We start from the raw sequence: 14,497 nt of genomic DNA, 5'->3' as shown, positions 1-14,497 counted from the left end.
ATCCAACCAAGATTGATCCCAAAGCACTAATAGGTGATCCTCTTGATGCCACAGAAAACCCAGCCACTTACATTGCAAAGCAGCTGAAGAGAGGGAAACAGGAAACAAAAGAGGAAATTGATAAGAGCCCTTTGCTTACAACTCTGTTCCAAAATACCATCATTGAAGCGATGCGTGGTCTAGTGAGAAGCAGGCTCGAAGATGTGGTGGCGCTGACGTCAATGCCACACAGGGAATTTCGTGATCATGTGATACACGCAGTGGAGAAGTACAGAATATAACAAATGAAGATTGCAGAACAAGATAAAAGCATACAAAGAAAACTGGCACAAATGCAGATTGGAGAACTGCAGGGAAAGAACAAAGCCAAAACACAAGCCACTATGATTAAAGTGCCTGAAAATGCAACTCCACCTCAAGGTTTTTCAGAACCTGTACCTGATGTGACAAATCAAGCACAAAGGAGTTTTCTGGCTCCTCAACCCACCTAGCTGCAACAACCGGTGGTTAACGTCTATCCTCAATGATTTAACTCACAACCATATGGGCCTTGGGGAGGACAGCAAAGAGGCCCGGCCTTGACCAACAGATGCCAGTCTGGTGCACCTGGAATAACAGGAGCATGCTGGACATGCAATGAACTTGGACATTGTGCCGATCAATGCCCAAGAGGCAACAATTCTTACCAAAGGCAGCCGCGTGGCAGGTTCCGTCCGGGTCTATCAAGACGTCCTGTAAACCCACCAAATTTTGGTTATTAGGGGGGCCTAGAGAACCTTACAGGGGAGAACCAGTGCCCAATCGTAAGTGAGGGTGCTGAAAATGAACCAATGTTAAAAATTCTAATTGAAGAAAAAGAAACTCCGATGCTGGTCAATACAGGAGCAGCTTACACGTGTGTAAGTCCAAATTATGCAAAGCACCTCCCCATGTCTCATAAATTCATTTCAACAGTAGGGTTCTTGGGAATAAGACAGCTAATACAAATGACAGCTCCTGTACGACTGGCAACTGATGAAGATGAGATAAAAATACCAATCCTTATATCTGACCAAACACCAATTAACCTGCTGGAAAGAGATGCATTGTTCAGGATGAAACAAAAAATTTGGTGTTCTCCTCAGGGTTTGTATGTTGAAAAAACAGGTCTGGATCTTCAACAAATGAAGCTAATGTTTATTGGCTAGGAGATATTTCGGGCCCAGTTGGAGATGTAGTTTCCAAAATGGGACCGTTCTACAAAAGACAGAACTATTAATCTCGAAACACAAGGCATTGTTATTGGAAATCAGGGTGAAGCAATAAATGTGAAACAAAATTATTTCAAGTGGTACAATGTTCCAGAATCAGTACCACACATAACATTGTTTGTAAATAAAGGATTTAATGCAAAGACCTGGGACCAATGATGAAACTTGCAACCGAGGCACCATGGGAAGACACAGATAACCTATTAATTTTTCAGTCATGTGATGGAACAATGATTAAGATCCTATGTGAAGCAACAATGACAGCAAAACCACAAGTTATTTATTATTATTTATTATTCATTATTATAAACACAAGTTTATGATTATTGACTCCCCGCAGGTCCCAGTTATTTTGGGCGTGACCTGGCTCAGAAGACACAATCCCCAGATAAACTGGCAATGGGTGGAGGAGACGGGATAGGCTACCTCCTGCTCTGAATCATGTCTGTTCTCCGCTCAGCCGCTAAATTCATCTGAGGGTAAGGCTGATGGATACTACCCACATTTGTCCAAAGTTCCATCCCAATACCATGACTTAAAGGAGGTTTTTAATAAGGCCACGAGTCTCCCTCCTCATCGCCCTTTTGACTGTGCGATCGACTTGTTACCAGGAACCACCCCACCCAGAGGTTGTCTCTACTCCTTATCCCCTCCTGAGTCCCAAGCCATGCAGGATTACATAAATGAGTCCCTAAGAGCAGGCAATATTCGCCCCTCTTCCTCTCCTGCAGGGGCTGGGTTTTTCTTTGTTGGAAAGAAAGACGGCTCTCTCCACCCGTGCATTGATTATAGGGGGCTTAATAACATCTCGGTGAAGAACCGATATCCTATCCCCCTAATGAACACCGCGTTTGACCAGGTCCAAGGGGCTAAGGTGCTTACCAAGTTGGACCTACGAAACGCCTATCATTTGGTCCGTATACAGGAGGGTGATGAATGGAAGACCGCTTTCAACACCCCAACAGGCCATTATGAATATTTGGTAATGCCTTTCAGTCTTACCAATGCCCCAGCGTTTTTCCAGAATTTGGTCAACGAGGTTCTCAGGGATATGATAGGCTGCTTCGTATTCGTTTATCTGGATGACATCCTCATCTATTCCGAGAACCTCACCCTTCACAAACAACACGTCCGCTCCGTCCTTCTCTGGCTCCTTCAGAACCAGCTTTATGTAAAAGCTGAGAAATGCGAGTTCCACACAACGTCAACCTCCTTCCTGGGTTTTATTCTGTCCCCTGGTCGGATTTCCATGTACCCAGCCAAGGTCCGGGCCATCACAGAGTGGCCTACTATGTTGACCGTAAGCAGCTCCAGAGGTTTCTGGGGTTCGCTAATTTCTACAGGAGGTTTATCCGCAATTACAGCCAGGTCGCCTCTCCACTTCATGCACTCACGTCAAGCAAGACAAGATTTGCTTGGAATGAGCAGACAGATAAGGCCTTCAAGCGTTTGAAAGGACTGTTCACCTCTGCTCCAATTCTCGTTTCCCCCAATCCAGAGAGGCAATTTATAGTGGAGGTGGATGCCTCTAGCTCGGGGGTAGGAGCAGTCCTCAGCCAAGCATCCATTGATGGCTGAGGACTGCCGTCAATGGATTCTCATTAGGGATTTCCACAGGGCCCACCCGGACCAGCCTAGGGCGTCTGGAATTCGCCCTTGGGGGGGCTCTGTAACGTTCCTGGCACTGGAGCTGCTAATTGCAATCAGCACACCTGTTCCACCCCACCTGCATAAAGGCTCCGTCCTTCTCAGCCTCCAGTGCCAGCACGGCTCGAGCCAACATGGTGAGAACTTCCAGCCATTACTCTGCCTGTCTGTAGTCTGACCTGTCTTTGCCCTGTAGTTTGAGCCAGCCTAACCACTCTCTGGATTTTTGTCTGCCCGCCTGAGCCCTGTTTGTCAGCCTCTGGATCCTGGACTGCCCGACCATGTTTCTGACCCTGCCTGCCAGTGAGTACCGGAGATTGCCTGCCTCCTTTAACTGTCTGTGCCTATTGGATTTTGGATCTGGACCTGGAACCCTCTTTGGACTCTCCCTTGGAAACCTCTGCTGGATTAATTGGCCTCCCCGTTATCAGACCCGAACAGTACCTGGATTAACAACCTTGGAAAACCCCTGCACGGACTCCGCCGTACTCTGGAACCAAAACAGCACCAAGACGAGCCAGCTCACGGCCAGGTTAGTGACCTACACTGATAAAAACAACTCATAAGATTTACTTAAAAAATATATTGTAAGTATTTACACTCAAATGATTTAAGTAAAATTTAATGCTGCAATATCAAGTAACGCTCACTTGCCAGTATCAAGTAAATTTTACTTTCCATTATACATAACAGTTGTGAAGATATTAAGTAACATTTACTTAAATACATCCAAGTTAGATTAGATTTATTTAAAGTTAGTAAGTTAGTAAGTTAGATTTATTTAAAGTAAGTAAGTATTTAAGTAAAGTGGACTTGCACTTTACTCAAAATTTTAAGTCAATTTTATATTCCTGTAGACTTTGCTGTTATGAAATAATTAGGTAGAATTTATTATTTTCTTGTGCTTGACATTTACTTTGCTTCATTATTTTAACATTACTCACTAATATTAGGTAACTTAATCATTGCCAGTTTTCTTTTGATAAATGTTACCAAAAAATTTAACCAATAGTCTATACATTTTATATACATTAAACAGTTTATTTTTCATTTTAAACAGTTTAACAAAGAAGGTAAATACACTATTGTTTTAAATTGCAAAGATAAGATTGGTATGACTTGTAAACAACAAATACACAGTATTACATATACACCACATCCAACACAGATCTGGTAATATAGTCACTACTCAAATGTGCAATAAAAATCTTACAAACCTACACACTGAAACAGTGCAATTTCAACACTTTCATTAATGTTGTAAATGCATTTAAGAATGCAGTTACAACATTGATAAAACAAAATCAACACAATTAAAAATTAACAGCTTCAGCTGTCTAACCATTCTCAATGAAGAATAAAATCTCTACTAGATATTTGAATAAAGGTATCAGTTATTTTTTACAAAATAACAGATACCTTATTTGGCAAAAAAATAAAACATTAATGTCAAGGCAACCTTCCACTAACACTAAATAGAACCCACTGCTAATTCTTGGAATTTGATGCCATATTTTCCTCCTCTAAGATGGCAAAGTCATAAATGCATGTAGGAAAGCAAATTCAACTTCAAGGTGTTTACTTTTGGGGACAGTTTAAATCCATCCAAGTTTTTGGAAGACTTCAAAAGTTTAGTGCAAAGTAGGAGGGTATCACTGATCTCTATTTATTCACTGGATTGCTGATTTGCCCGGAAAACTGAAGTCACTGGCCGCCATCTTGCTACTCCCTACTCTAACAGAATCCCATAGGATTTGGTTGCAACAACAAGCAGTTTTCTGGCTGTGTGAAAATGTTTCATAGGTAAATTTTACAGTCTGGATGTACTAACACTATCAACTACTAGGAAATTAGGTGCTGAAATATTTTACATGCCATATATATATATATATATATATATATATATATATATATATATATATATATATATATATATATATATATATATATATATATATATAAACATGCAAAATATTTTAGTACTTGATAGTTTTAGTACATAACATAATAGTGTATGGCTTTCGACATTATAAAAGTCTTAAGCCCCCGATATCAGTCCCATGAGCAGGGAGCAGCCTTTTGCAGTACTGTTGAATGCTCCCAAAATCTCCTGGCCTTCAACAAGGATGGAGACATCAAGGGGATCCTCATCAGCACCATGGAGAACAAGTATTTTGAGGATGTGTTTATTGACGTCACTCCGGCTGTCCTCCTGCATGTAATGCACAACAACAAAAAATGTTTATTCTTTTATTCGAGAAACAAATAAAAGAGCTGCATGAATCAAAGTGACTTCTTTATCAGGGAAGAATGAACACAAAATTACGTCTGTTTGACTACTGTCTTCTTAACTTGAACATTTAAAGGGACATTGTGTAAAGGAGATAACATCTCCTGTGATCTATTAAAATTATCCATCCATCCATTTTCTGACTTGCTTAATCCCTCATGGGGTCGCGGGGGGTGCTGGTGCCTATGGCTAACGTTCACTGGGTGAGAGGCGGGGTACACCCTGGAGAGGTCGCCAGTCTGTCGCAGGGCAACACAGAGACAGACAGGACAAACAACCATTCATGCACACACTCACAGCTAAGGACAGTTTTAGAGAGGCCAATCAACATAACGGTCATGTTTTTGGACTGTGGGAGGAAGCCGGAGTACCCGGAGAGAACCTACGCATGCACAGGGAGAACATACAAAACTCCATGCAGAAAGACCCAGGGGTGTACTCGAACCTAGGACCTTCTTGCTGGAAGGCACCAGCACTACCCACTTAAAATCAAATAGTTAAAAAGTATTTTTTTTATTAATCACTAAGTACACCCATCAACAGACTGAAGTGTTCTAATAAGTTCTGAATAATGATTTATACTGTATATACATGGATATACATGGAAATCTCTGTGCTGGCTGCCATATCGTGTCGCCATATTTATATGTTTAGTAATGGTGCGTTACATTGATGCTGCATTTATGTGCAGCTGGGCAGATGGCTGTCGGTAACAAACCAGGTGTCATTTTAGTCACAGCAGTCAAAATGAAGTCGGTAAAACCTGGATCAGGTAAACAATACAATATCGCCATGTTTTGCCTTGTGCTGACGGACCACTTCTTTGCATAGAGGCTTGCTTATGCCGCTACATGCAGCGGCTGTTGTCCATCTGCTGTCTGCTAGGCCTGTGCGATAATTCAATAACGATATACATCAATCAATACACGTATGTCGATGATAGAAAAAAAAGGGTCAGTAAAAGTTCAATAGAATAACAATTTTCCCTCCTTTTGCATTTTAGACATTTGGGTTAATATTAATTTATTACATCCTAACCAATCACAGCGCAGACCCAGGAACCGAGCTCCGCGAGGATGCATAATTTTTTTCTTTTTTAAAAAAAAGATTTTTAAATGACTAAAATCATGCCATACCAAGCAGTCTTCAAAAAGTTCCTCTTCCTTCTCCCCGAGGTACAGTATAAGGCTGCGAATAACGGTTCCTCCTCTACCTCCTCTCCCTAGACCTCAAGTGCAACTGTCCACAAAGTCCACTGGCTCCTCCAAAGGACACCCTAAAAAAGAAGAGACACAATTTGTGGTATTAAAACCATGTTCTAAAATATTCAGCCACAATTTTAATATTAAATTTTGATGAATAAATAAGGGCAAATATAAGACAATATTCTATCATGCATACATTATTTTCCCACCTACCTGAATAATGAGGATAATGCTTTTATGTGATTTGCTTCCTGTTGATAAATAGAAAAATATTTTAATAAGACACTGCCATGCAGTCTGCAGTACTGTCAGTCACTTTAATGCATTGGCAGGCATGCATATTGACAGGCATATTTACAGTATAAACAATTTTAGTGGCCTCGAATTGGAAGAAGACAACCAGAAACAGGTCCTACAATTAGTAACAAATTGTCTGTGGCAAAAATGGTTAACCCAAATTGGTGCAGACTGGTGAAAATATATTCAATTTATTATGAGTACTGATGGGTAGCACGAGGGGGTAGTGGTGGGCTTCGCACAGCACGACACACCAACGCTACTATGGAGTTATTTTGTGCCTTTGAATTGAATGCGCACGAACCAATTCAAGCGCGCAGTGAGACAGGTATTGACGGGGGGACAGTCCCACCATTATGTTTAGTTATTTCTGCCAAAAGCTGCAGCATTTTGATTTAATCCATCCGATTGCAGTATTTGCAAGCCATACTCTAATTGGATGGAAAAAAGAAGAAGAAGAGCTCCCAGTTGAATTAAGCTAACGCTAGCTACTTCCATGTTGCCGCCAAAAGTTTTACAGAGAACAGAAACATGTTCTACATCAGTTAATAAACTTATGAACAGCTACATATCTCGCGTCAAACTACACGCAGACTTAGTTATTATCACAAATTTAAAGCAGAGCGATAATAACTTACCTGAAGAATGACTGTCGTCGGGACTACCTCTTGCTCTGTGTGTGATCCTGTAATGTCTGGACTCGGAGCAGAAGCGGTCCTGCTGTGAGCTACAGTGCGCATGCGCTTGCGAAACGAAGCGTTTCGAAACGCTGCATCTTTTGAGTAAAGTTTATGCAGTATTTGTACGTTTATGTTCATAAACCTACCGCGAAGCGGGCTTTTTGTACTTGATGCCATTTCCAGTTACGGTTGGAACAAAATTCGCAAAAAAACACTGGAAAATGACAATTTTCAACGCTCTACTGTGTCGTCATGCTTTCACCTACAAACACCGTTTAAATTCCAGTTTGTAGATATATCTTTGAACTATTCAAAAGTGAAAATGGTATGTGGATATCTTTTATCGTTTTCTCATCACGTCATTTCAAGTTACGGTGGTGACAAAATTATCCAAAACCCACCGAACAACTTCAGCCTACTCGCTCAATTTTCACTCTACGTACACAAATTATACATTACAACGTAGGTATTTTTGTCTGGATTTAGGAAATGTAACCCTCATTGGTGTAGGATTCATAGATTTTTCGCAAATCACCTCAGACGGCAACAACCCCAAAGACAAAATTATCCAAAAACCACCAAACAACTTCAGCCTACTCGCTCAATTTTCACTCTACGTAGACAAATGATACATCAAAACGTAGGTGTTTTTGTCTGGATTCAGGAAATGTAACCCTCATTGGTTTAGGATTTGTAGATTTTTCTCATCACGCCATTTCCAGTTACCCTGGTGACTTGTAGGATTTATAGATTTTTCGCAAATCACCTCAGACCGGCAACAACCCCAAACCCTCCCCATCCATTTCCTATGGAGAGGTTTTGAAAAACGCCATCTGCAACTCCAAAACACACGTTTTCATGATTTTTTACGCCTCTATTCAAATATTTCCAGCAAAAACCCATAGATTGTCTTGTTCCTCGATCCGTTACAAAATAAACGCAGAAAAAATTACGTCTCTTGTCCACGTTCAGGATCAGGCTGCTGTTGTCTCTGCACCGGCCCACCAGCTGCTCCACCTCCTGGCTCTGGCTTGTCTACCTAAGCCTTATCTGCTGATCCAAATAAGTTTGCTCTAATGATCCAACAAAACTTGCTCTGCTGCTCAACTAAGCATGTTCTGTTTCTCCAGCTAAACCTGCTCTGCTGGCTAGCTTCTCTGGCTAAGCCTCCTGTGTTAGCCGGCTCCTCCAGCTAAACCTGCTCTGCTAGCCCTGTTGCTCCAACTGAGCCTGATCTGCCAGTTTGATTCTCCAACAACTTGTTCTGCTTCTCCAGCTAACTACTGCTCTGCTAAATACCTCAGGGTCTGCGGGCTAGCCACAGAACCGCTAGCACGCTGCTGAAAGAACCAACACATCCCTGCTTTCCACTGCTCTTCCTTGGATGGCCAAAGTGAACTGAACTCACACAAGGCACCAACAGGTTTGGCAGAGAAACCACAGGGACACTGATGGTTTGTCCACATGGTGTGTGTTGAGGAAAATAAATATCTTAGTTGTTATATTAATCAGGCAGTTGTATGGAGCATAATAAAACAAACCCTCCAGGCTTAAGGTATGTCTCTCCTCTGTTGCTGGGTAAAGATAACATGCAGTTGAGTTTTATGGCAGGGGATAGGTCATTTGGCTTGACCCTTTGCAGAGTAGAAGAAACTCTTTGTTGTAAGAGCAGTTCACACTCCTCCCAAGCATGGGAGGGACGCAGCCTTTAAAAGATGTATTCAGACTAGGAAAAGTTAGACAGAATCTTTGCATCGCCATGAGCCAGGATGTCAGCTTGTACCGAATACAACAAATGGTAATGTATATTCTGTCGCCTTGGAATTCCAATGAATTAAATATGCATATTACAATGTTTACCTCTGATCAATGTTTTTTCTCATTTACTGTCAAATCTTAAACCAGGGTAAAAATGGGCCTTCAGAGCTAAGCAGGATTAGGCCAGTGCTATTAAATTAACATGTGTTAAACCAGAGGTGTAAAACTCATTTTGGTCTAGGGGCCACATTCAGCTTAATCTAATCTCAAGGGGGCCACACATGTAAACTCATTGCAAGATTAAATACAACTAATAAAAGTGGACATGTTGTTAATTTTTATATTAAACAAATTTCCCTTTTACAAAACAAAATAACCTCAGAGTTTAAGAAAAGTATTCGCAAGTTCAACAATACTTTTACTCAGTTAAACATTTATTTAAGTGCATTATGCATAGGAACTGGTCACAGTGATTGTAAGATGTTGAAAAACATTTATTCACAGTTTTTCGGACTTAAAAACACTGTCCTGCATGACAAAATACATCAAACAAAAGAAAATTAAGAAATTATTTAAAATCAATGTTCCACATCTGAAGCCCAGTGCTGCTGTTAGTTCCGATTGTAACGCTTATTAAAGCTTGGCGCCTGACTACGGCCATATATGGTAAGAGGCAGTCAGAGGTTCGGCTGAGGAGCCTATGTGTGAATAACAGACAAGTACTTATTGTATTCAAATTTATATTTTTACATACATTTAGGGAGGTATTCAATAATAGTATTAATAATTTCCTATGAATATAAACAAACACAACAGAAAAACAACAAAAATAACCCTAATAACACCCAGGAGTTTCTTTCTCTTATTTAAATCTGTCCTTTTGTTTGCAGGATGATTAATGGTCCATCAATCAATCATCTGTTGTTTTTTTTGTCTATGATCCACGGCAATTGGTCCGGAAAAATGAAATAGCCCGGTTCAATTAAATCCTTTGGTCATCAGGTAGCTCCCATCCTTGGTCGGAACAGGGGGTGGAAAAAAAAAACTTGACCTAAACAAGGTCATATATAAAAACAAAAATTAGCACTTAAACAGGGTTAAACTGCCATCCATCCAGAGTTCCATAGGCATTGACAAATTTAATGAAAAGTAAGTTAAAATTATCCTTAAAAGACAAAATTTAGAAAAATCAAAGGGCTTATTTAATGCTTTGAGAACATCTCTTCTATTCGGCCACAAAATCAACAAAAAGAGAATGATCTTTTAAGCTATAAGACCATTTTTAAGATGCCAATACATAGATTTTAAGCAGGCGTGTAGCCACCGCATTTATAATATAATATAAAAGTGTCATAAAATAAACGACTCACCGTCGAGTGGTTGCCAGAAAACACCAAATGGAATCCTTCATCTGGGTTAATTGGACTTGATTCAACAATATCCTTCAGTAATTTAGGAAAAACGGCAGCACTAGCACTGCTAGCACCACTGAGCTATATTATACACTGGAGTGCTAATAGCCCGCTGTTAGAACGAGTCGCTTTGAAGCCACCAGCCGCCATATTGGTACTCCCCATTTTCCCCCAGTAACTAGGGAATATGTGCTACAGCATCGAATAACGAGGATTTTCTCATGTTCAGGGGGGGGGGGCTTAAAACTTTTAAAATGTCAAATGCCATATACTTTTATGTTATGTTCTAAAATTATCAAGTACTGAGAAAGTCATGTGCTGAAATATTTTGCATGTTATTTATTTAAATCTATATATATAACATTTATAAATATATAAATAACAATATACAAAAACATATATTTCCATATATGTATACATATATATACATATATACAGTGTGCAATTTGCAAAAAAACCAGGGGGGGGATCATTTCAAGTGTTTTATTAATGAACATAACAACAAGGTTATGTGGCCTGCATGCTGTCTGGCTCGAGACAGCATGTAACCTGTCCTGGGCGGGAAGGTGGAGAAATCGTCTGCTGTTGCTTCTTGTCTTGTCTGCCTGCAAATCATTATCATCCACCAAAGTTCGTCCTGCAACATTACCATGGCTGCTTGTTCCGTCATCTGCTCTTGACCTTTTCTGTTGATTTTTCGGGCCGAAATATGACAAAATACTTTGTTGACGTTCATGCTGCCACACGTTCTCATTTATTACTTGATTAGCTAGCAGCTTCTCTTTCAGGTAAATAGCTAGATCCAGTAGGTTAGACTATTGTTTTTAAACTTGTGCCATCTACTGTCTGGACTCGGGAGTGGGTATTAGTTTACTTTAACCGCTTCGAGCAGAAAACATATTAATACTTTTCAAAAACAAACAAAAAATTAAATTAACAGATGTGAAGGACACAAGACATGTATTTATATTAGGGCTGTCAAACGATTAAAACTTTTTATTTGAATTGATTAATCACATAATGTCGATAGTTAACTCAAGATTAATTGCAAATTAATTGCATGTTTTATCCTTTTATTTCTGAAAGTGTAATAGCCTGTTTGGGCATTTTAATATGCAATTTTGCAATAAATGACACTTATAAAATACATGCTTGTACAAAAAATATTTTTATTTTGTTATTTTTCAAGCACTTTTGAGAATTGGAATGAAGACAACCTAGAGCCAAATGTTAAACTCTGGACTATAATGGCTAAATGACTAATCATGACGTCCTGATGTTTACACAATGTGTAAATAAATTTGTAAATAAATACCATGCCAATATATATATATATATTTTTTTTTTTCAGCCAATATATTTTTTTGCCTCTTAAACAAAGATAGACATGGTATTAGGCATACAGAGAAAACAAATTAATAAGCATTAAAGTGGGGTTTATGGGTTGGGTTTCTGCAATGTTATCAGCATGTTAAAAACTCATCTTCAGAACCAATGTCTGCTTAAAATGGTGATCTGCACCATGTAATCAACTTTCAGCAGTTATCACCGGTTATTGCACCGTAAACTGCAGAAAAAACGTGCAGAGTTGCTCTGTTTGCCTTTACTACCGTTGGCTCCTATGGCAGAGGGATATTTCAGCTGGATAGAAAGTGTCTGGTGCAGGCAGGTTTCTTAATAACCGCTGTTTCGTCACTTATTTTAGAGCCCAAATAAGCGATTTCACTTTCAGAATCATGCCCAAAAAACCTGCAACCTGTGACTTATGAAATTTACAAGCGCCTTTAGAAAAAAACAAGCCCAAAGTCGCATGAAATAAACAGACTGTGCAACGGTGAGCGCGGGTCTGTTTTGTTAGTCTCTAGCGCTCTGAAACTACGGAAAGCGCAGAGGGTAAAAGAAACACAGTCCGGAGAGCACAGCGGGGAAAAAACCTTAGGGAACGGTGTGTGTTTTGACGCGCAATTAACGGCGACAAAAAAAATGTTGCCGTTGTAACTTTAGGATTAGCCGATTTTAGCGACTGAGCGCTACAGTGACCCCTAGGCTACTGGAGGTATAATCACATTAATAAAATCGAGCGTCCCTAAAGGTAATGATTTTACTCAGCAAATCACTCTTTAAAATGTTATTTCCTCAAATAATGTTTTATGTAACTTGGGGTTAATATTGTGAATGGGTTGAAAAACATACCAAATGTTGTTCTGAATTAGTCATGCTAATTTAAGCTTGTTCCATGTCTTTAAGATGAACTTTGGTGCTTTAACTCAAACAAAATGTTATTTAATCAAATAATGTTTTGTTTAACTCAGGATTTGCATTTTGAATGGGTTAAAACACATGCCAAATGTTGTTCTTAATTAGTTAAGCTAATTTAACGTCATTCCATGTTCTTTAACTCAGATTTGCAGTTAACCTGGATTCACTGAATTATTCTGATGATCAACACTGTTAGAGAAATGTGAAGGTAATGATTTTATTTTGATTAAGTTACAGGCATTTGGTTTGTTTTAAGGGTTGGCCTTCAGGGGTGTTCTGTTGTTTTTAACTTCAGATAACCCAGATAAGGAATGTCTTTCCTTATCCAGCTGTGCAACTCGCAGGTGACTGATCACCACCCCCAAACAAACTTGCTCCCCTATTTGTGTGCAAACCTCCATGTTGTAAACTTTTGACCTCTCCCGTCCCTTCTTTGAAGTTGATAATAAAGGCAGAGAAAAAGAGGTGGCTCAGGGCAGGTGAGCCACGACTGTCAGAGAGCAGGTTCTCTGTTCCTGGCCCCTCTGCCATATCCTGCAGGACAGCCTAAACTTGTGTTTGTGTGGTTTTCTTTGTAGGATACTAAGGGGTTATTTATTATAACCGAATATATCAACTCGCTGACGAGAGGAGCAACGTGCTGAAAACCACTGGCGGTCTGAGTCTAGGACCTGAAAAAGTAGTCCCAGCGAAGTAATTTCCTCGCTGGGCCAGCGTCATAGGTTAACTCCTTTCGCCAACGAGGGATTGATGGGATCCGACCGGGAGAAAACCAACCAAAGCAAGTAAGTGTTAAAACGACCGGTTAAAGTCCGTCGTTAAGGGTTACGGGTGATTAAAAGTTCCCCCGAACAGGTAAACAAGCAGTTAAAGTCCCTTGTCAAGGTTTACGAGTGATTAAAAGTTCCCCGAAAAGGTAATCGAGAGGTTTGAGTCCCTCGAAGTAAACAAGCGGTTTGAGTCCCTCGTAGATGTAGAAGTTAAGGAAAAACAGGTTTAAGTCCTTAAAGGTACATTAAAAGAAACAGGATTAAGGTCCTGGAAGGTAGATAAACACAATGCAAAAGTAAGTAGGATGGGTTCAGGACAGAGTAAAAAGGTAAATCCCAGAGGGGATGAAAAGTTTATGTATCAGATTTATCCAAGTAATACTTGTAGAAGTGGAAGGAAAAGTATAAAATAGATGGTGTGTTGAAGGTGAATCAATGGAAAAACGTTGTGTGCCGGTTAGAAACAAGCGCTAGAAAAAAAATTGTATGTATGTATATGTCTATGTGTATGTGTGGATTTAAATATATAAAAGGGCTCGAAAGTGCGCACTGTTGGTAAGTCAATATATCTCTATCTATCTATCTATCTATCTATCTATCTATCTATCTATCTATCTATATATATATATATATATATATATATATATATATATATATATATATATATATATATATATATATATATATACACACCCCAGTCACAGACTATTTCAGTCACTTCCCTCTGGCAGGAGGCTGTGGTCCATCAGGACCAAAACCTCACGCCACAAGAACAGTTTTTTCCCATCTACTACTGGCCTTATATAACTCTGTGAAACTGGACACTGTCTCTCTCTCCCGTTCAGGACTTACAAGCTTCTGCGTTACATTAACGCACAGTTTACTAAGTGTATATAGCTTCGGTATATATATATCCATTTTATTTTATT

General features: G+C 39.6%; 1 protein-coding gene and 1 long non-coding RNA gene across 12 annotated transcripts in view; both read right to left on the bottom strand.

Moving 5' to 3' along the window:
* The window catches only part of si:ch73-267c23.10 (serine incorporator 1), a 128,635-nt gene that overhangs the window by 45,690 nt on the left and 68,448 nt on the right, over window positions 1-14,497 (bottom strand). The window contains exon 9 of one of the 11 annotated variants that reach the window (XM_036133569.1): window positions 9,655-10,178. The exons of the other annotated variants lie outside the window; for them this stretch is intronic. Coding sequence (XP_035989462.1) covers window positions 10,106-10,178 — 73 coding nt within the window. The 3' untranslated portion in view covers window positions 9,655-10,105. Of the gene's footprint in view, window positions 1-9,654; window positions 10,179-14,497 lie in introns of those variants that run through there. 11 annotated transcript variants of the gene reach the window in all.
* LOC110367008 lies at window positions 4,870-7,431 on the bottom strand. Its single transcript, XR_004930070.1, has 3 exons — window positions 6,606-7,431; window positions 6,324-6,463; window positions 4,870-5,109 (listed from the first exon to the last, which is right to left on the bottom strand). It is a non-coding gene; the product is annotated as an uncharacterized LOC110367008 (long non-coding RNA).

Source organism: Fundulus heteroclitus, unplaced genomic scaffold (genome assembly GCF_011125445.2).
Source record: "Fundulus heteroclitus isolate FHET01 unplaced genomic scaffold, MU-UCD_Fhet_4.1 scaffold_64, whole genome shotgun sequence".
Taxonomy (NCBI): Eukaryota; Metazoa; Chordata; class Actinopteri; order Cyprinodontiformes; family Fundulidae; genus Fundulus; species Fundulus heteroclitus.
This window is presented reverse-complemented; position numbering and strand designations above follow the sequence as displayed.